This window comes from Mobula birostris, chromosome 5, assembly GCF_030028105.1.
Source record: "Mobula birostris isolate sMobBir1 chromosome 5, sMobBir1.hap1, whole genome shotgun sequence".
NCBI classification, from domain to species: Eukaryota; Metazoa; Chordata; class Chondrichthyes; order Myliobatiformes; family Myliobatidae; genus Mobula; species Mobula birostris.
The window spans coordinates 85,628,860-85,651,541 of NC_092374.1; the positions used below are offsets into that span (position 1 = coordinate 85,628,860).

Genomic DNA, 22,682 nt, shown 5'->3' on the forward strand with positions numbered 1-22,682 from the left:
CCGAGTGAGTGACGGCGCTGGTGTGGAAGCTCGGTGTGGAGTTTTACTGCCGGTTTGGGCTGGGTTTGTTGGTGGCTGCTAACTGCATAGCTCCCAGCTGCGGCTGCTGGCAACTCGCCAGGAAGCCGGTTCGCTCCAAAACCGGAGGCAAACGCCGTCGTTTCCCCCCATTGACATCGGGGCAACGTTCCTCCTCCTTTATCTTCCTGATTTTTGTCCGGTGTCGGAGCTGGCGCATCTGAAAGGACGTTTCAACCTCTCCCGGCCTGGGTTTCTGTAAGTCCGATGGAGCCTTTCCTGGCGCCGAGCCAGCGAGGAACTCTCGACTGCAAACTTTCCCGGCCAGTTAGTCGATTCGCTCCAGGACTTCTAACCGGCACCGCTGTAAAATTCGCGGACTGGAAACAGTGCCAGCATGCCGGACCGGTCTCCAGGGAGTCGTGGGCCTTCGGGGAGTTACGCAAGGGCGGCTGCCTCCCCGGCCTCGGACAACGCCTTGTTCCAGTCGGTGAAGGTGGAACGCGGGGTGCAATGTATTTTGCGCCCGGGAATGACACTAGAAAAGTGTGTGGAGGCAATGGAGGATCTGGCGGGGAAAGGTGGCATTTTGGCCACCGAAAAGGAGTTCGGAAAGGCGGTGTTCTATCTGGCGAATGAAGAGCTAGTGCACCGGGCCATAAGCAGGGGAGTCACGGTAGACAACATCTATTTACCGATGGAGCTGGTGACGGCCCCCACGCAACGTATCGTGCTTGGGCATGTTAAGCCTTTCATTCCGAATGAGAACCTGCTTCCCCCACTGGGCCGTTTAGGGCAAGTAAGGTCGGAGATCACTGCCATCCGACACAAATTTAAGAGACGCACCCTCTGCACCATAATCTCTTTCCGGCGTCAGGTATTCATGCAGCTGGAAAGGGAGGACGATGTTGAGGGCCGGTTTACTGTCTGGCACGAGGCGATAGATTATCAGGTGTATTGGAACTCCGAGCACCCACGGTGCCATGCGTGCAGGGAGGTGGGGCACTTTCAGAGGGACTGTCCTACCACCCGGAACCCGAGGGAGCCCGCTTCGGGCACCAGTGCCCCAGCTACCTCTGCCCCTGATCCTACTCCTGCGCGTGCACCTGCGCCTGCAACTGACCCTGCCCCCAGCCCCTGATCCTGCCCCGGCCCCTCATCCTGCACCTACCTCTGTCCCTACTCCTACGGTTGGGTTGGTCCCTGTTCCTCCCCCTGTGGTTCAGGTGGGGGACGGGGTGAAGTCTGTGCGGAGTAAGAAGGCAAAGAAGAAATCTAAACACCCTAAGAAGCTGGCCTCTGAGGCCGCAGAGCTCACGCCCATTTCCCCTGAAGTGGAGCGTGGGGCTCGGGGAAGGGCGCAAGCAGACGGGGCGATGGAAACAGAGAGCACCGCCCCATCGGTGAATCTTGCACCTGTGTGCTCCTCCGGCGTGAAGAGGAGAAGGGAACGCTCCCGCAAGAGGGCAGGGGAAGTAGATGCGGGGGAGTCCCAGGAAGGGGTGGGAATCCGGGCGGATGTTAGTTCCAAACCTGAGTCCCCAGATGTAGCCACCAGTCCTGGGGTAGCTGGTGTGGTTGTGCAGAAAGCTTGTGATAGTCCTGTTTGCACAAATGAGGCAGCCCTGGAGGCCTCCACCCAGGACTTACTAGTCAGCGCCTCCCTGGAGGCAAATGTATCGAATAGTGTAAGAGGAGACGAGACAAAGCTCTCTCATTCTCAGCACCAGGCTGCTTGTGAATCCCTTGGACCAAAGATGCCGGGTTCCCCTTCATACCTGTCTCCTGGGGAGGACGATATTCTATGCACGTCGACCCCAGCAATTAATAACTTGCAGGGAGTCCCTGGGGATTGTCCCTCCACTGTCGCAAATGTGGATGAGGCTGATGCGACGGTGGAGTGGGCAGGTAAGAGCGAGGTGCCCGCTGCGCGGTATGGGTCACAAGCGCAGCCATCTATTGGAACATGCGGGGAGGCCGATGGGGATTCTGTCTGCAGTGAAGGGTTGGAGGGGGACTCCTTTGATAGTGAGACAATGGACATTCTCACCCCTCCTGAGAAATCCTCATTGATACCTGTAGAGGAAATTAAGCATTTCATTCTCACTTCTGAGGGTGCCAAACACCGGCCTCAACTAGCCTCGCTTCACTGGCCCAGCATGCCGAGGCTGGTGAAGTCCCTGAGAGTCATCCTCAGACGGAAGGGAAAGGGGAAGAGGAATGCGGTGTTGGGGAACGACGGATGGCAACTAAAATCTTTCCTAGATGACCTAGTAAGGGACATCAGAGGGAGAAGCAGCCTCGCTCCAACGGGGATGGCGGGTCACAGGGTGTCGCTGGTACCGCTCAAGCCCGGAAAGCAAAAAGTATCCTTGCTTTCTTTCAGGACAGTGTGGTGGAGGGCGCCTCCGCTCTCACCGGAATGAGCACAGCTGCTGAGGCCGAGTGTACTCCCGACATGAAGCTTACCATAGCTAGTCTCAATGTAAACGGCAGCAGGGGTCCTCTTCGCAGGCATAACAATCTCTCAGTCCTCAGGGATGGGTGGTACACGGTGAGTTTCCTGCAGGAAACCCATACCATCCCTCGGGACGAGTCTGCTTGGCTCCTGGAGTGGCAGGGCGGGGTCTACATGAGCCATCTCAGCTCCATTTCTAGCGGGGTGGCGATCCTGTTGGCCCCGACCTTCCGGCCAGTAATTGAAAGGGTCCAAGACGTTGTGCCTGGCCGTCTGCTCCACCTGGCTGTGCGCCTGGATGGCGTACCATTGCATTTTATCAATGTGTATGCTCCCAGGCGCGGTGTGATGCAGACGCGCCTATTCTGTCAGCTGTCCACCCTGCTGAGCTCCATCGATCCTGGGGACTGCGTCATCCTCGGGGGAGACTTCAATTGTACCCTCGAGGCGGAGGACCGCTCGGGCCTCCAACGCGACCCAGCATCGGCAAAAAAGTTAAGGGAGCTAGTCGGCTCCTTTGACTTGGTGGACAGCTGGCGGAATCTTCACCCCGACTTTAGCGCCTTCTCGAGAAGCTCTAGAGAGGGGGGTTCCAAGATAGACCGCATATATATCTCTCGGGCCTACGTCTCCCGCGTGTCGGCGTCCTCCATGCAGCCAGTGTCGTGCTCGGATCATCACCTTGTGTGAATGGAATTTATTCCACTACACCCTCGGGTGGGATCCGGGTATTGGCATTTTAACAACCGGCTGCTGGAGGACAGCCGATTCCGGGATCCGTTCCGAGCGTTCTGGGTCACCTGGAAGGCGAGGCGGAGAGAGTTCTGCTCCCTACGGCTGTTGTGGGATGTGGGCAAAGCCCACATCCGGTTTTTCTGTCGGGAGTATACTAGGGGGTCGACAAAGAGGTGGGGCTCTGAGATTGAGCGGCTTGAAAGAGCATTGCTTGACCTGGAGTCCCACCTCGGTCCGACCGCTGGAGACCAGCAGCTGTGGCAGGAATACCAGGAGAAGAAGGACGCACTAAGGAACCTGCAGCTCCATCAGTCCCGAGGTGCGTACGTGAGGTCACGGATCCAAATGCTGCAGGATTTGGACAGTGGCTCACCCTTCTTCTACTCGTTGGAGAAGTGGCGGGGAGTTCAAAAGCAGCTAGTGGAGCTGCTGGCTGCCAATGGCTCCTCCATCACGGACCCTGATGGAATTAACAACGAGGTCCGTTCATTCTATCGGTCCTTATTCTCGCCTGATCTGTCAAATGCGGAGGCGTGTAGTGAGGTCTGGAAGGATTTGCCTAAGGTCAGCCCAGAGGACGCAGTGCGTCTGGACGCCCCCCTGACTCGGGAGGAGCTGTCCATTGCCCTTCGGCAACTCTGGAGGGGTAAGTCCCCTGGCTTGGATGAACTGAGTGTTGAGTTTTATCAAGCTTTTTGGGATGTCCTGGGGGATGATTACAGCCTTGTCCTAGGGGAGAGCCTGGCCACCGGAGAAATGCCCCTCTCATGGCGGAGAGCTGTTGTGGTCCTACTGCCCAAGAAGGGAGACCTCCGCCTGCTAAAGAACTGGCGGCCGGTCTCCCTCTTGTGCGTGGACTACAAGATCTTCGCCCGGGCAATGGCCAACCGTCTGGGTTCGGTAATTGGACAGGTGGTCCATCCTGACCAATCTTATACAGTCCCGGGCCGCTCCATCCAGGACAATGTCCACTTAGTACGGGACCTGATCCACTTGCTCCAGGAGACTGGGTCCCCAGCAGCGTTTCTTTCTCTTGACCAGGAGAAGGCGTTTGACCGGGTAGACCACAGTTCCCTGGTGGGCACCCTGCAGGCTTTTGGGCTCGGACCACACTTTGTGGCCCGAGTTCGGCTCCTGTACTCTGCTGCAGAGTGCCTAGTTAAGATTAACGGATCACTGACAGCACCTATTCCCTTCCGAAGAGGAGTGCGTCAAGGGTGCCCCATGTCTGGTCAACTGTATGCGATCTGTGTCGAGCCATTCCTCAGCATTCCTCGGCGAAGGCTGACAGGTCTGGTTCTGCGTGAACCGGACATGGAGGTCGTCCTCTTGGCCTACACCGATGACGTACTCCTCATGATGACAGACCCCTGTGACTTGCGGAGGATGTGTGAGTGCCAAGATGTTTTCTCGGCGGCATCCTCCGCGAGGATCAACTGGGCGAAATGTTCCGGACTCTTGGTAGGCCAGTGGCAGGTGGACTCCCTGCCGGAGATGAGAGCTTTTGAGTGGAGCACTAGTCGTCTTCTCTATCTGGGAGTCCTTCTGTGGAGACCTGGCTGGCGAACTGGCAGGACCTGGAGACAAAGGTCATGGCCCGGGTGGGGCGCTAGTCAGGCCTTCTCAGGGTGCTTTCCTATCGAGGCAGGGTGGTGGTCATAAACCAGCTGGTGGCCTCCATGTTGTGGTACCGGATGGTCACCTTGGCCCCCCCCCGCCCCTTTTGTTGCGAGAATGCAGAGGAAGTTAGTGGACTTCTTCTGGGGTAACAGGAAACACTGGGTCTCTGCAGCAGTTCTGAGTCTCCCAGTAGGAAAGGGCGGACAGTCGCTGGTGTGTGTACGCACACCACTGGCGGCTCTCCGCCTCAGGACTCTGCAGAGATTCCTGTATGCCGAGCACCCTCCCAGGTGGCACGTGTTGGCGACTTTCTTCCTCCGGAGGGGCTGCTGTCTTCACGAAGATATGCAGCTACCACCGGCGGGCGTCAGCCGTGCTGCTTTGCAGAGGCTGCCTGGCTTCTATGAGGACTACACAGAGTCTGGAACGTGGTTGCCTCAGGCCGGGAATACCCTCCTCTGGCAGAGGGCAGGGTCCTGGCCAATCCTTGCCCTGCCTCAACGGATATCGGTACGGCTCAGGTGTGTGGATCGACTCAAGCTGAGCTGCTCGTCGGGCCCAGGCTCCGCAGCCTTACCCAGGAGCCGAATCTACACAATTTGGCCATCTTTCATCGACACCCACAATTCCATTCATGGATGCAAGCAGGAGGTACCTTTATGAGCTGCTGCTCCACACCCTCCACTTCCTTGCCCTTATCCATCGTCCCGACACGCCATGGCGGTCGGTCTTTCCACCTGGAGGTGAGGGGGGTCCCCAATGGAAGTCCCTTTACGAGGGGGTTCTTCCCATGCACCTGGGGGATCTCGGCTGGAGGGTGCTGCATAGAGCGGTACCCTGCAATGTTCTTTAGTTTGTACACGGATCTCCCAGTCGCGTGTCACTTCTGCCGGCTGGAGGAGACCGTGTACCACATGTACATGGAGTGCGCGAGACTGCAGCCCCTTTTTGCGTATTTGCGTGGGCTGCTTCTCGCCTTCTGGTTGCATTTCAGTCCCACCCTATTTATATATGGTCATCCAGTAAGGAGGGGGGCACAGAGGGATGAGGATGTCCTTATCAACTTGCTCCTGGGGCTGGCGAAAATTGCCATCCGTGGCTCCTGGAAAAGGGTGGCAGGAGGTTCTCCTCAGGTGGACTGCCTGGCTATGTTTAGGGGGTATGTTCGTGCCCAGGTGAACATTGAAAAGGAATACGCACAGTCCACGGCGACCGTAGAGGTGTTTCGGGACCGTTGGGCTCCGCGGGGTTTAAATGCCATCATTGATGAAGATGGTAATACATTGGTTTAACATGTATTGTCTGTTTGTAGCTAAGTAAATGTGTTAGTCACTGTTTTTGTACATATTGTACAGCACCAACATTTGTAATAAAGAATTTTGTTAAAAAAAGTGTCAGACACAGAGTGAAGCTCCCTCTACACTGTCCCATCACACACTCCCAGGGTCAGACACAGAGTGAAGCTCCCTCTACACTGTCCCATCACACACTCCCAGGGTCAGACACAGAGTGAAGCTCCCTCTACACTGTCCCATCACACACTCCCAGGGTCAGACACAGAGTGAAGCTCCCTCTACACTGTCCCATCACACACTCCCAGGGTCAGACACAGAGTGAAGCTCCCTCTACACTGACCCATCACACACTCCCAGGGTCAGACACAGGGTGAGGCTCCCTCTACACTGTCCCATCACACATTCCCGGGGTCAGACACAGAGTGAAGCTCCCTCTTCATTGTCCCATCAGACACAAAGAGTGAAGCTCCCTCTACACTGTCCCATCACACATTCCCGGGGTCAGACACAGAGTGATGCTCCCTCTACACTGTCCCATCACACACTCCCAGGGTCAGACACAGAGTGAAGCTCCCCCTATACTGTCCCATCACACACTCCCAGGGTCAGACACAGAGTGAAGCTCCCTCTTCATTGTCCCATCAGACACAAAGAGTGAAGCTCCCTCTACACTGTCCCATCACACACTCCCAGGGTTGGAGAGTCTACTCCATGCTATATCCCCCAAAACAAAGCAAGTAAATACATCCATCATGGCATTATCAGGGTGGTGGGGTGGGTGAAGATCCATATGTACGAAAGTAGGTGTAAGGCTCTATTCCCTCCGGTAGCCTGGAGTTCACCGTACGGCACCAGCTTAGCCCCGCCTCCCCCGATCAGGGTCACATGAAGCCATGGGAGTCGGTGGTGGATGGTCGTATTAGCAGTTGGTGCCTATCACAAGTCCTGGTTATGTGACCACTAATGCCAGGCAGACAATCTCTGAAAAGTATTGATAACGGCTGGGGTCACCTGTCTAGTGAAGACACTGCCCAGAAGACAATGGCAAACCACTTCTTTAGAAAAATTTGCCAAGAACAATCATGGTCATGGAAAGACCGTGATCGCCTACATCAGACGACACAACACATAATGAACGAACAAAATTGATAAAATGCTGTCAGATGTAATGAGATACAGTGAAAAACTATGCTTTGTATCCATACAGATCATGATATCAATACATTAAGGTAGCTGAAGGGAAAAGGAATTACAGAGTATGGACTAGAGCATTACAGTCATAGAGAAAGTGCAGTGTTGGCAGACAATAAGGTGCAAGGGCCATAATGAAGTAGACTGTGATGTCAAGAGTATCTTATTGTATTAGGGGATGGTTCACTAGTCATAATAGCAGGATAGAAGCTGTCCTTCAGTCTGGTGATACATCCTTTCAGGATTTTGTATCTTCTGCCCAAGGGGTGAGGGGAGAAGGCAGAATGTCCAGAATGGGTGAGAGTCTTTGATTGTGGTGGCTGTTTTTCCGAGGCAGTGGGAAACGTCAGCAGAGTTCATCGAGGGTGCTGTTTTCCGTCATGGGAAGGAAAGGAGGTGGGAGAGGGAATCAGGAGTTGGTGGGGGGGGGGTGCAGAGACACGATGGGAGAGACTAGGAGAACCAGAGACATATGAGAGTCCAATCGACACACACACACAAACAGCTGGAGGAACTCAGGCAATTCAGGTGGCATTTATGGAGGGGAAGAAACAGTCTTGGGATGAGATACTTCATCCCCTCCATAGATGCTACCTGAATCCCGCCCCCCCAGTATCTTGTGTGTGTGTGCGTTGGTTGGACTTCTGTATTTATTTATTGAGATACAGCATAAAATGGGACCTTCCAACCCTTCGAACCACGCTGCCCAGCAACTCCCAATTTAACCCTAGCCTAATCACGGGACAATTTACAGTGAGCAATTAACCTACCAACCGGTATGTCTTTGGACTGTGGGAGGAAATCAGAGCACCCGGAGGAAACCCAAGCGATCACAGGGAGAACGCACTTACAGGCAGCGGTGGGAACTGAACCCGGGTCACAAGTAGTGTAAAGTGTTGTGCTCACCTCTATGCTACTATTCTACCAGATAAAGGTGGGGGTGGGGGGGTGGGGAAGAGAAGACATAATGTCCAAAAGTCCACAATGGATGGAGTCTTAAATAATGTTGTCTGCTTTACAGGGATTGAATGGAGAGTGAGTGGTACTTACTTTGGGGAGGGTATTCCTGCCCTGTACCAGGGCTGTTCCTTCACCAGCAGAAAGGCAGTGACCTGAAAGGCCAGTGTGAGAAGTGTTTGTAACAACATAGAGAGCAGGATCGGTACGGACATCAGGCTGGTTGGGGGCCTCTGTGGCACCAGCTCCTTCCAGGATGAATTCAAGCTCACTGCAAGAACAGGACAGTGTTAGAGGTACAAGAAATGGCAGGCACTGAGATCTGCAGCAACGCACAATCACCCAGAGCAACTCAGTGGGTTTGGACAGTTGACGTTTTGGGTTGAAATCATTCATCTGGATTGAAAGAGTAGGAGGAGAGACAGGTGGTCTAGAGGTATGAAGGGGAAGGGGTACAGGCAGAGTTGATAGGTGATGGGTGGCTCCAGGTATGGGGGGAGGAGAGAACGGTAATAGCAACGGAGGCTGTGAGGTATCCTCCAAGTGGACCACAACCTTGTCATGGGATTGGAGGTTTCTGTGCTTCAATGACTTGAAGAGCTACGTTGGCTGGAGTCAGGTCTTTTCGCTTTGGCTCTCACCCATGCCAAACAGGTTAAAGGGCAGCAGCCAGACTAAGAGTGGTCCACCAGTCCTCCAGGTTCGGGGGTTCAGTTCAGGGCTAACAACTCTGGCTGGTCAAACGAAATTGTTATGGAAACAGCAATGAAGAATCCTCCTGTACCTGAGTGTGACGGTATTCCTGAGTCTCCACCCAGGACCTATACGACTGACAGTAGTGAAAACAAAAAGAAAGCTATTGACATGATGTAGGAAGCCCTGAACACCACCAGAGATGGAGGACTTTCAATGCTGCCCTCAACACCAGTGGTGTAACAGGCAGTAACACTGTGATGTGTCAAGAGGAAGCTTTTTATACAGAGAGTGGGAGGTACCTGGAGGAAGACGGTCAGAGGCATCGGCAGAGTGTTTTTCCTAGGGCGTCAATGGGTAATACTACAGGATATACTCTTAAAGTAAGTGGAAGAAACTACAAGGGAGATGTCAGAGGCAGGTTTTTGACACAGGGAGTGTTGATGCCTAGAACAGATGGTGGTTGAGGCCAATACATTGGGGACATTTAAGAGGGGCATCTGGTAGGGAAGGGTTAAACTGATGGTGAAGTAGGTTAAAAGGTTGGCACAATATTGTGGGTCGAAGGGCCCACATTGTGCTCTCGTGTTCTATGTTCTATGAAAGCAGTTTAGATTACAGTCAGATCAGCGCCCCAAGATGACCACAACTTTGTTGTGGTTTGGAGGATTGCGTGCTTCAATGACCCAGAGGGATATGCTGACCGGAGTCAGGGCTTTATACTTTGGCTCTTGGTAGGGTCACCTATGCCAAACAGGTCAAAGGGTAGAGGTCAGTCCAAGAGTGATCCACTGATCCTCCGGGTTCGAGGGTTCAGCTCAGGGCTAATAACCCTAATTGGCAAAACAAAATTGTTACAGAAATGCAATGAAGAATCCATCTACAGCTGTGTTGCCAAGGTCAGACAGGGATGGAGGACCTTCACTGCTGCCCTAAGCAGCGGCAGGCCTAACGGACAGTATGTATGTCAGATCAGCACGGATTGATTGGAATGGCAGTGAAGATTTGAGGCGATTACTCCTGCTCCCAGTTCATACATTCAAACAGCTTCCACCTTCAATGCAAGTTGAAGGGCCTGCATTGTTCTATGTGCTATGACCTTGAAGGGATGCAGATGTAGGGAAGATGAAGAATGGAATCAAGAGATGGAGGTGAGGAGAGCCGATAGGAACAGCTCAGGGACAGAGTGTGGATGATGGGCAGATGGAGGGAGTGGAGGAGTGGAAAGAACTGGGGTGGTGTGGGAGAAACTGGATAGATCAGGAGGAGAGAGAAAAATAGGACAGAAGGGGAGCAGGTCACCTGAGACTGGAGAATTCAATGTTCAAGCCATTGAGTTGTTGACAGAATATGAAGTGTTGTTGCTTGTGTCTCCCCATGCTGTGTTCTTTGATGCATTAGATCATTCCCATAGCCAGCTCCTGGTTTCCCTGTACACCTTCCATGCTTCTCCCTCGTCTGCCCAAGCAGGCGGCAGGATTCATCATCTCTAGCCACTCTATCCACCTGCACCTCCCCACCCAGAGGCATCACCCACATTTGGCCCTCTGGCAAGAACACTCGCCAGGATTATCTTCCCAAGTATCATCAGGTCAGTCAGCGAAAGGGGACGGTTTCTTTCCTTTGATTCCGATTTTTTTCAGCCTTGGAAAAACGTCATGAAGCTGGAAAGAGCACATAGAAGACTGACGAGAATGTTGCTAGAACTCAAAAGGCCTCAGTTACAGAGAGTAAAATACACAAAATGCTGGTGGAACTCAGAAGGTCACGGAGCATCTATAGAGAGGGTAAATAATCTATGTGACAGTACAGCACAGAAACTGGCCCTTTGGTCCATGATGTTGTGCTGAACTAGTTAAATTAGTTGACCACTGAACTGAATTAGTCCCTGCTGCATCAACATCAGTCTTTCCATTAATAATGTACCGTCCCTTTACATCTGAATTCCCAAAGGGCAACCTCTCACACTTGGCTGAGTTAAACTGCATCTGCCATTTCTCTGCCCACATCCACAATGGATGGATGGATGGTGAGTGTGAGTGAGTGAGTGAGAGTGAGTGTGAGTGAGAATGAGTGCGAGTGAGAATCAGTGAGAGTGAGAATGAGTGAGAGTGAGAATCAGTGAGAGTGAGAGTGAGTGAGTGAGGGCTGGGTATGTCTGCACCTGCACCAACCCCAGTCTCTGGCACTCCTCTGCCAACTGTCCCACATCCCTCCCGTGGCGCTTCACCTTGCCGTTCCCATCATCCTCTGCTCCTGCCAGATTTACAAACTTGCTCTCTGCTCTACATTGACAAATATAGTACTGTGCAAAAGTGTTAAGTACCCTTGCTACATATACATGCCCAAGACTTTTACACAGAACTGTATATCCCATTGCATCCTTTGGGAATCTTCTACACTACCCACAAAGCCACCAATCTTCAGATTTACATATCCAAGTCATTTGAATATACACTCAGTGGCTACTTTACTAGGTACACTTGTTTACCTGCTAGTTAATGCAATTATCTAATAAGCCAATCATGTGGCAGTAACTCAAAGTATGCAGACATAGCCAAGAGGTTCAGTTGTTGTTCAAACCAAACATTAAAATGGGGAAGAAATATGACCTAAGTGACTTTGACTGTGCCAGACAGGGTGGTTTGAATATATCAGAAACTGCTGATCTCCCTGGGATTTTCCTGTATAACAGTCTCTAAAATTTACAGAGAATGGTGTGACAAGCAAAACAGAAAAAACATCCTGTGATTGACAGTGTGGGTGAAAATGCCTTGTTAGTGAGAGGAGAATGGTTCAAGCTGACAGGAAGGCAACAGTAACTCAAATAACCACATGTTACAAAAGGACAGCATCTCTGAACGTATAACATGTCTAACCTTGAAGTGGATGGGTGGGCTACAGCAGCAGAAGACCACAAACATACACTCAGGGGCCAATTTATTAGGAGTTACCTAATAAATTATAAGTGTATACTAGACAGCACAAGTCCTCAAAAAGATCTCTGCAGGTCACGGATCACCAGCAGAACCACTACCATCGACCACTACCCTCTATCTCCTATGGGCAGGCCAATTCTGAATCCAAAGGGCCAATTCACTGTGGATTCCATGCATCTCAACCTTCTGAATTGTCTGCAGGATGGGACTTTTTAAACATTGACTAGAAGGGGAAGCCAGAGGGACTGACTGGTGTTAATGTGGAGAGTTAGCAGGAGTTTCTATGCTACGTGCCAAACAATTTTTTGTGTGTGCCATCTTGGGCACACGTGTGATAGACTCATCAGCTTTGCACTAGGAGTTTCTGAAGCCATAGGGTTAGTCTCTGATAGTCATACCATCATAACAGGGATAGCGTCTGCTTGTCCTTACCTACCACCCTGCGAGCCTCTGTATCCAGCACATCACTCTCCTCAACTTCTGTCATCTCCAATGGAATCCTACCACCCCCACCCAACCCTCTCTTCGCTTTCCGTAGGGACTGCTCTCTCCGTGACTCCCTTTGTCCGCTTGTCCACTTTCCACCCCCCCACCCCCCGGTACTTATGTCTGCAAACATCACAAGTGCTAGATCTGCCTCTACACTTCTCCCTCACCAGGCCTTCCAGGTGATGACTCACTTCACCTGCGAGTCTTTCAGGGTTATCTATTGCATCTGGTACTCTCAGTGCAACCTCCTCTACATTGGTGAGACCCAACGTAGATTGGAGGGACCACATTGTCCAGCACCTCTGCTCTGTCCACCACAAAAGGCAGGGTCTCCTGGTGGCTACCTGTTTCAATTCAACTTTCCAGTCCCATTTTGATATGTCAGTCCACGGCCTCCTCTACTGCCATGTTGAGGCCAAACTCAGATTGGAGGAGGCTCACACAAACACATCAGAGATCAGAGGATGAAACCTGGAGGAGCAACACCTCATATTCCATCAGGGAATTCCTCCAAGCTGATGGCATGGATTTCTCTAACTTCTGGTAATCACCACCCCCCTTCCCCATTCTCTCCTTTTCGATTCTCCCATATGGTTTCTCTCTCCTCTTCTCTTCTTCTTACCTTCCCATCATCTCCCTCTTGTGCCCCTCCTCCTTGCCTTTCTTCTATGGTCCACTCTCTTTCCCTCTGAGATTCGTTGGTCTTTAGCCCTTAACCTCTTTCATAGGTCACCTCCCAGCTTCTCACACCATCAACACCCACCCCCACCTACACACCCACCTTCCCCATCACCTATCATCTGCCAGCTTGTACTCTTTCTCTTCCCCACCCCATTTTCCTAATCCAGCTTCTGCCCAATTTCCTTTCCAACCCTGATGAAGGGTCGCAGCCTGAAACGTCAACTGTTTACTCCCCTCCATAGATGACTTGCTGAGTTCCTCCAGCATTTTCCTATCAGCCTCTGCCAAAACTCCCAAGGTGCCTGGTTGCAGGGGCAGACAGCTGCATGCCGCCATCCTGGTCTGTACTTACTTGTGAACATGATACTCATGATGATGGCCAGGTCTATGAAGAGGAACTGGACATCCCCCAGGTTGCTCAGAATCTGAAAAACAAATGCAACGTCACAGTTTGGTGATGGTCATGTTCTGTTGCACCATTGCAGTGTGTGAGGTACCGATCACAGGAGGAATACCTGACTGTCAGGTATTTCTGATAATGACTCTCTGTCTGAGGGTGGGACGTCACACAACACACACCAGAGACAGGCAGCGGCATGGATCTCGCTCTGCACAGGCTGACGGCAGCTGGGGCCTGTCATGAACACCTTCTTTCAGCAGTGCAGATCTCTCAGCTCCAAGTCCAACAGTAAGGATCTTTTGCATCTGAAGTCCATCTACAGCAGGAGACTAACAGCCGCACAGCGTCAATGCCGTGTTCCACCGTAACCCTCCCCGAGGTCTTGCTCAACTCTACCTCCTTCAGCCACCTGCACCCTTCCCCGCTACACCTCAACTCCTCCCCGCCCTCGAGATCTTCAAACCGGGGAAAGCATTGTTAATCAGTTATTTGATAATTTAATTTCTCACTGTACATATTGACAGGTTGACTTGATTACTTTAATGTATTTTTTTTTGTTGATCTTCAATAATAATTAATAAAAAAGATTTAAAAATGAAAAATGAAAATGAAAGCAGCGACCTACCGAATAAAGCAGGAGGACAGAGAGGTACTGGATGAGGCTGTACATAGCCATGAACTTGAAGACACAGAACGAGGTGACCAGGGCAGTTCGCCCCTCCCTGCGAAGGAAAGAACAAGTCAGCGAAAGTAACAGAGGCGGCAGAGAGCCCGAACCCTGAGTGTCAGCGAGGGGTATCTTCAGTTCCTGCAGATTACCTGATGAGCTTCGGTACACAGGACACGTCGGGGGTCTTCGATGTGAATGGCGAAGCCACAGAAGCCTCAAGTTCTGAGAGGGAGATCCCAGCGTGAGCTCGCCTCAGTGCCTGCACCGAGAAAGCATCGGGTCACATTCCAGTCAAAAAATAAACACGCCACTTGGCCCATCTGATCCAGGCCAGCAGCAGTTGTCAACACCAAGCCTCATCCCACTCTGGAGTCAGTGAGGAGGAATGTGTCCCAGTGGAGGAGTGGGCTGATAAACAAGCTGGCACAGGTTCAGGCTCACCAGAATCAGGCTTACTGTCACTGACATATGTTGTGAAATGTGTTGTTTTCTGGCAGCAGTACAGTGTAAGATGTAAAACTTACTGTTGCAATGACAAATAGCATGATAGTGTAGTGGTTAGCACAACGCTTTATAGTACCAGTGACCTGCCACTACCTGTAAGGAGTTTGTACATACTCCCCTTGACCGTATGGGTTTCCTCCACATGCTCCAGTTTCCTCTCACAGTCCAAAGACATAGGTTGGAGGGTTAATTGGTCACTGTAAATTGTCCTACAGTTAGGCTAGGAATAAATTGGGGGTTGCTGGGCAGCATAGCTCTAAGAGCCAGAAGGGCCTATTCCACCCTGTACCTCAATTTGAAAAAGAGGGAGCCCATGGATCCAAGCCCAACTGCTGCACTTGAGGGGGAGGTGGAGGGCAAGGGCAAGGAGGGAGGCCTGCTGGAACAAGTGCCTGGATCTGTTACTCACCCCGCAGTCATTCGCACCATCGCCACACATCCCAACGTAGTAGCTGTGTCAAAAGAAAAGGCAGTTGTGAACTCTTTACACGGTGTCTGAACAGCAAAGCAACAGCCACTGTGGAGACCTATCTCACAGAACACCAGAAAATACAAATTACACACACAAAATACTGGAGGAACTCAGCAAGTCAGGCAGCATCTATGGAGGATGTAGAAGCCATGTATCTATTTTCTGTCTGCATTGCATTTTGTGTTGCATGTTTATTATGGTAGTTAGTCACATGGGTTGGGGCATAGTTATGTAACGCACACAAAATGCTGGCGGAATTCAGCAGGCCAGGCAGCATCTATGGAAAAAGGAACAGTCAATGTTTCAGGCCAAGACCCTTCATCAGGTTTTGATGAAGGGATCTTGGCCTGAAATGTCGACTGTACTCTTTTCCATAGATGCTGCCTGGCCTCCTGAGTTCCGCCAGCATTTTCTGTGTGTTGCTTGGATTTCCAGCATCTGCAGATTTTCTCTTGTTTGAGCTTAGTTATGTATTCTTGCTTTGTCTTTAAGGTCAGCCTGGAGCTAAAAGGAGTGAACTAGGTAATTAAATAGTCAGTCTAGAGCTAAGTCAGTGAACTTGGGGGTGATATCTTTTTTGTTGATTGCTTAATTACATTAAAGAAAACTTGGGTGACACAGTAGCATAGTGGCTAGCACAACGTTGTATGATACAGGCGAGGCAGATTCAATTTCCACCGCTGCCTGCAAGGAGTTTGTACGATCTCCCCGTGACCGGGTGGGTTGCCTCTGGGTGCTCTGGTTTCCTCCCACTTCCAAAGACGTACCGGTCGGTAGCTTAACTGGTCATTGTAAATTGTCCCATGATTAGGCTCAGATTAAATTGGAGGATTGCTGGGCGGCACGGCTCGAGGGGCTGTATCTCAAAGGAACAGATTAAGCACATTTAATGTGCTAAATCTGTTTATTTCATTATTTCACGAGTTGTACATTAATTAGTTTTCATCACCGACATTATTTGTTTTTCTAGTTTCTTAAAAAAAGATGGAATGTTTTCTTCAACTTTGGAGCCTTGTTATTGGATTGGAAAACATGTCACACTGGACAGTTATACCAAACAAACACCAGTCTAAGGCAAGACTGCGTTCAACTCATCGGTGAAATTAGAATTGCACATTGAAAGCCAGGGGCAGCTTGGGCTAGGAACAAACTTTTGTGGATTTATGGGGTTTGAACAGAGCTTGGAAAGGTCATTGCTGACCGCATGCTCTATGGTGTGGCGTTTGCCTAATAAACAGACTACATTTTATGCTGAGACTCTACATCAGGACTGAAAAGGAAGGGAGCAGAAGCCAGAATAAGGCGGCTGGGGGCAGGAAAGGAGGAGTACAAATTGGAAAGTGATAGGTGACGCTAGGTGAGAGAGAAAGTGGATGGACAACAGATGGAAGAAGGAAGAATCCGATAGGAGAGGAGTGTGGATCATGGAAGAGAGGAACCAGAATATTAAGCAAGAATGTAATGATGATAACTTATAAGGCACTGGCGAGGCCTCACTTGGAGAACTGCGAGCAGTTTTGGGCCCCTTATCCAAGAAAGGAAGTGCTGACATTGGAGAAGGTTCAAAGGAAGTTCACAAAAATGATTCAGAGATTGAAGGGCTTGTCATATGAGGAGCGTTTGATGGCTCTGGGGCTGTATTCACTAAAATTCAGAAGAATGAGGGGGAATCTCATTGAAACCTATAGAATATTGAAAGGCCTTGATAGAGTAGACGTGGAGTGGATGTTACCTCTGGTGGGGGAGTCTAACAGCAGACGACACAGCCTCAGAAGAGGGTCATTCATTTAGAATGGAGATGAAGAGGAATTTCTTTATCCAGAGAGTTGTGAATCTGTGGAATTTGATGCCACAGGCAGCTGAGGAGGCCAAGGTATTGGGTATTTAAGGCAGATGTCGATAGATTCTTGATTAGTCAGGGCACGGAGGGATACAAGAAGGCAGGAGACCGAGGCTGACAGGGAAGTGGATCAGCAATGGTGAAATGCTGGAACAGACTCAATGGGTCAAATGGCCTAATTTTGATCCTATATCTTATGGAAGGAGGAGGGGCACCTGAGGGAGGTGATGGACAGATGAGGAGAAGAGGACTGAGAGGGGAGCCAGAATGGGGAATGGAAATATAGAGAATTCCGAGGGGGAGAGAGTTACAGGAAGTTAGAGAAATCAATTCTTATGCTAGCGGGTTAGCATGCTGCCAGAAGATAATAGCCAATGCGGCTCTTCCAAATCGCTATCCAAAATTAGGGAATAAGTATTCAGTCTTTCTTGAGGCAAAAAAGATAACACAAAATGTGAAAGGAACAAATTTTTTCAACATTACAGAAAATCGCGATTTGGTTGGTTTTCTAGGAACAGAAACTCTCCATAATGCAGGAGGGGGGAAAGAAGTTAAAGGAAGTTGGCAGCCTCTCCAAATATCCCTGCCCTTTTCCTTAAGACTGCCCTTGAATCTCCCTCTTTAACCAAACCTCTGCTCTTCTGCCCTGGTCTCTCGCTGTGGTTTGGTGCACAAAATGCAGAGGGACATCTGAGATGCTATAAAAATGCAGGATGTTGATGCTACACACTGACATGCTGATCAACAAAAAGGAGAGCAACCCTAGCGCCGTGCTGGACCACATCCGGTACTCACTCCACTTTCTGGAGCTCCTCCACCAGCTGGGTTTTCTGATCTGGGGCCATTCGAGCGTAAACCGTGCCATACAGTAGAAGCTGGGCAGAGAAATACAGAGCGTCACACCTCTCAGCAGAACTAGAGGCAAAATGTACTGTACGCACACATAAGCACTGATGTATGCACGTGCACAAACACATATCTGCTACATGCATGTACACCCGTACCTGCATAGGCACACACGCATGCACACAAATATGCATACTCACACACGTACACACACATGCATTAAAACAAATATCAATGCAGCCCATCCAACACCTGCCGCTCATATCATTTCTAGCCTATGGGGGAACTGAGATTGCTAGCACAAAATCAACACAATGAATCTGTTTCCTCAACCTCAGAGGGAGATTCACTCTGTGTCTGACCCTGGGAGTGTGTGATGGGACAGTGTAGAGGGAGTTTCACTCTGTGTCTGACCCTGGGAGTGTGTGATGGGACAGTGTAGAGGGAGTTTCATTCTGTGTCTGACCCTGGGAGTGTGTGATGGGACAGTGTAGAGGGAGTTTCACTCTGTGTCTGACCCTGAGAGTGTGTGATGGGACAGTGTAGAGGGAGCTTCACTCTGTGTCTGACCTGGGGAGTGTGTGATGGGACAGAGTAGAGGGAGCTTCACTCTGTGTCTGACCCTGGGAGTGTGTGATGGGACAGTGTAGAGGGAGCTTCACTCTGTGTCTGACCCTGGGAGCTGGGAGTGTGTGATGGGACAGTGTGGAGGGAGCTTCACTCTGTGTCTGACCCTGGGAGCTGGGAGTGTGTGATGGGTCAGTGTAGAGGGAGCTTCACTCTGTGTCTGACTCTGGGAGTGTGTGATGGGACAGTGTAGAGGGAGCTTCACTCTGTGTCTGACTCTGGGAGTGTGTGATGGGACAGTGTAAAGGGAGTTTTACAGTGTCTTTTCCATGCTGCCCCTTGTACCAGGAGCGTGTGAATGAAACAGTGGAGGGGCGAGGAATAGGGGAGAGATGTTGCAGCAGGAAGTGGGTAGGGTGAAGGAATGGTTGGGGAGACAGAGAATAGGACATACCACAAGCTTAGGAAGGCAGCTCTAAACAAGAGCACCTAGATGAGTTTGAGTATAGTAGCTGGGTACCTGAAGAAGAAAGAGAACGTGGCAGGTAGGGTCATGTGGAACCATGAATGGTTTCCGGTTCCTTTATGCTTTTATAAAAATCTAAGCAGCAGGTTGCTGAGATTTCTGCAATTTCCCCCCCCGCCCCCCAGACCACCCCTGCCCCCGGAAGTCAACTCCAATTGGATCTGCAGCCAGTGAGTGACTAGTGACTGTTGGAGAGCAGCTCAGGCTGTGGAAGGACACCAGGGAGAAGGGAAATCCAGACTCACCTTGGGAAGCAGATCAGGAAAGTGCTCCGTGATCACATCAAAGGACTTTCCACTCATGGCAAAGTGGTAGCAGGCGTCTGGTAATTGGGGCGCGTCTTTTGAGCAGGTATCCTCCACGGTTATTTGAATATCCTGGAGAGCCAGAGGATTGGTGAGAGTAGCAGCAAGGCTTGTCAGTAAGGAATGGGGACAGACTTCAGATACCAGGGATGTGAGTGTAGGCAGACATTCTGTTTAGAGTGGTTCTGCCTGTCACCGAACAATCATGGCTGATGCTACGGCCCGACAGCCTGAACACAACTTCCCCAGTTTCAGATAACCTGCTCTCTTTACTGATTCACCCATCCTCTAATTGTCTCACAACAGCCCGAAACCCTGGCTCATTGTCTTGTTGTGCTTTTCTGACCGGAGGGGGGGGGCATCAAACAGGCAAGACAGGAATGAACAGCTTTATCAGGGGAACTGGGGTGGTCACAAGAGCAAGAGAGTGTGGGGCAGGGAGTACGGGGGAGCGAGAGCACACACACATACCGAGCCACAGAGATCGGGGTTCAACCTGGGTCTCTGGAGTTGTGAGGCAGAGGATTTACTGTCTCTGCCGCAGAAATAGAGGACATGGTGGTGACCCCAGCTTTGTGTTTCTCTTCTGAATGTATGGGATTTCAGGTTGCAGAGATACTGGTTTTGGGAGATGGGGCACAATATAGCCTCTGTGCAGGGGTAGTGGTGAGGATGTATTCTTAAAGGAGATGTAACTCTCAAATCTCCCCAAAAACTTTTTAGAGGCAAGGAAAACATCCCCAGCTTCTCCGGTTACTGATTATATCCATCACATCAGACACCATTCCAGAGAAAGATCTCTGTACCCCCACCCCCCAATATTTCCCAAAGTGAAGAAACTTGAAGTGAACAATATTCTGGCTGAGATCAAACTTAAAAGATTTCAACTGTCTAACCCAGGGGGTTTGACAAGACATTTCTGGAGGAATTGAATTCCCAATATCATTTGGCCATAAGACATGGGAGCAGAATTAGTTCATTCGCCCATCGAGATTGTTCACCATTTGATCATGGCTGATTTATTTTCCCTCTCAACCCCATTCTCCTAACTTCTACCCGTACCTTTGACATCCTTACTATTCAAGAACTTACCAACCTCTGCTTTAAATACAGTGTATCCAATGACTTGGCCTCCACGGCTGTCTGTGGCAATGAATTCCACAGATTCACTGCCCTCGAGCTAAAGAAATTCCTCCTCATCTCTGTTCTGAAGCTGTGCCCTCTGGTCCTAGACTCTCCTACTACAGGGAACATCTTCTCCATATCCACTCAATCTATGCTTTTCAATATTCCATCAGTTTCAACGAGGGGCCCCCTCATTCTTCTAAACCCCAGTGAGTACAGGCCCAGAGCCATCAAACACTCCTCATTCATAATAGTTTGCTACCTGAAACTGAAACTGGTTGGGGGGTGGGGTGGGCTACGTAGACAAGACATGGGAGAGGGTCCCACATGAGACTGGGGCCATGTGTAGTCCAGGAGCAGTGCTGGGATACACGTAGACTACCTTGGTTTCATGTGCCTTCCAGATGCCCGCCTCTTCTGTGTACTGCCAGGTTATGTTGGCCACCTGACCATCCTTGGGGGGTGTCGCCTCCGTGACGATCACCTTCCCATGCGGGGGGATCATCCCAGACTCGCGGGCCACAGACAAGGCGGTCAGCATGTTGTCCCCTGGTGATAGGAGGGCACAGCAGAGGTAAGTGGTCTATCCAGAGATCACGTGCACCCTGCCATTCCACCACCCTGAAAACCCCAACCCAACATCACCAGTGCTTCTACTTGAGGTTTGAGGGGTATAAAGTTCAAAGTAAATTTATTACCAAAGTACATAGCTATATGTTAGCATATACCACCTCAATATTCATTGTTGGCAAGCATTTAGAGAAAAAATGTAATAGGACTTTATGAACTATACATACACAAAAACTGATAATTAACCAATGTTTAAAAGAAGACAAACTGTGCAAATAAAAATAACACTGACAACATGAGTTGTAAAGAGTCCTTGAAAGGTCATAGAGTCAGTTCAGATGAGTGGTCAGTGAAGTTATCCATGCTGGTTCAGGAGCCTGATGGTTGTAGGCTAACTGTTCCTGAACCAGGTAGTATGGAATTATGGAAGTATGGAACAGGAGGCTTCTGTTCCTCCTGTCTGATGTTAGTGGTGAGAAGAGAGCACGGGCTGGATAGCAGGGGTCCTTGAAGATGGATGCTGTGTTTTTGTAGCAGCGCTCTTTGTACCTCCTCCACGAGGACCACAACCTTGTCATGGTTCAGAGATTTACGTGCCTCAATGACCCGGAGCTGTGTTGGCTGGAGTCAGGGCTTTATGGCTCTTGGTTGGGTCATCCATGCCAAACAGGTCAAAAGGTAGAGGCCAGACTAAGAGTGGTCCACCAGTCCTCCAGGTCTGGGGGTTCAGCTCAGGGGTTACAACCCTGACTGCTAAAACAAAACTGTTACGGAAACAGCAATAAAGAATCTTTCTATATCTGAGTGGCCAAGGACAGACAGCGATGAAGGGTGCAATGGGCAATAAGTAAATAAACTCCTTGTAAATGTGCTTAATAATGGGGAGGGCTTTGCCTGTGAGGTCTTGTGCACTGCTGGTAAATCGTCCCATAAGCTTCTCTACTTTAAGGAACTCGGCCCAAGTTTATTAAGTCTAAGCTTACAGATCAAAGTCTTAATCACTGTAAGCATTCCAGGGAACCTTTTCCGAGCTCTCATCCCACCACATTCACGAACAGTTATTACCTCTTAACCATCAGGCTCTTGAACCAAAAAGGATAGTTTCACTCAACTTCACTTGCCCTATCACTGAAATGTTCCCACAACCAATGAAATCACTTTCAAGGACTCGTCATCTCATGTACTCAATACTTATTATTTCTTTTTTGTATTTGCACTGTGGCTTTTTATTGATTCTGTTATGTTTATTATTCTATTATGGATTTATTGAGTATTCCCACAAGAAAATGAATCTCAGGGTTGGGCAAAAGCCTTAAGCACAGGGCAGGGTGGAGGGTGGCACGGGTGCAGTCACACCCGGCCCTGAGACACCAGCCAAGGTCATTTGATTCCAAACAATTGGTTTATTGATCATTACAGAATGTCTCTCTGGTGCTTCCCACTCCCTCCCCTCTCCCTTCTCCTTTTCCCAACCATGATTCCCCTCTCCCTGCCCTCTTCCCACTCTCAGTCCACAATAGAGACCCATATCAGAATCAGGTTTATCATCACTCATATATGTCATGAAATTAGCTTTCTTTTTTTGAGCAGCAGTACACTGCAATACATAAAATTACTACAACTGTGCAAAAGTCTTAGGCACCCTAGCTATAGATAGTCATGCCAAAGACTCTTGCACAGTACTGTACACTGTGACATACATGTAGTTTGATAATAAATTTACTTTGAACTTTGTGTGAAGTGATACACTTTGGAAGACCGAACTTGAAGGCAGAGTACCA

The 22,682-nt window shown here is 50.1% G+C and overlaps 1 protein-coding gene across 2 annotated transcripts in view; it reads right to left on the reverse strand.

Moving 5' to 3' along the window:
- LOC140197829 (polyamine-transporting ATPase 13A3-like) overlaps positions 1–22,682 on the reverse strand; it is a 129,278-nt gene that overhangs the window by 12,504 nt on the left and 94,092 nt on the right. The window contains exons 21-28 of one of the 2 annotated variants that reach the window (XM_072258304.1): positions 20,714–20,880; positions 19,147–19,278; positions 17,758–17,837; positions 15,060–15,102; positions 14,296–14,405; positions 14,102–14,198; positions 13,429–13,501; positions 8,368–8,545 (exon numbers count right to left, since the gene is read on the reverse strand). In XM_072258304.1, the coding sequence (XP_072114405.1) occupies positions 8,368–8,545; positions 13,429–13,501; positions 14,102–14,198; positions 14,296–14,405; positions 15,060–15,102; positions 17,758–17,837; positions 19,147–19,278; positions 20,714–20,880 (880 nt within the window). The remainder of the gene's footprint in view (positions 1–8,367; positions 8,546–13,428; positions 13,502–14,101; positions 14,199–14,295; positions 14,406–15,059; positions 15,103–17,757; positions 17,838–19,146; positions 19,279–20,713; positions 20,881–22,682) is intronic. The other variant, XM_072258305.1, reaches the window with a different exon arrangement.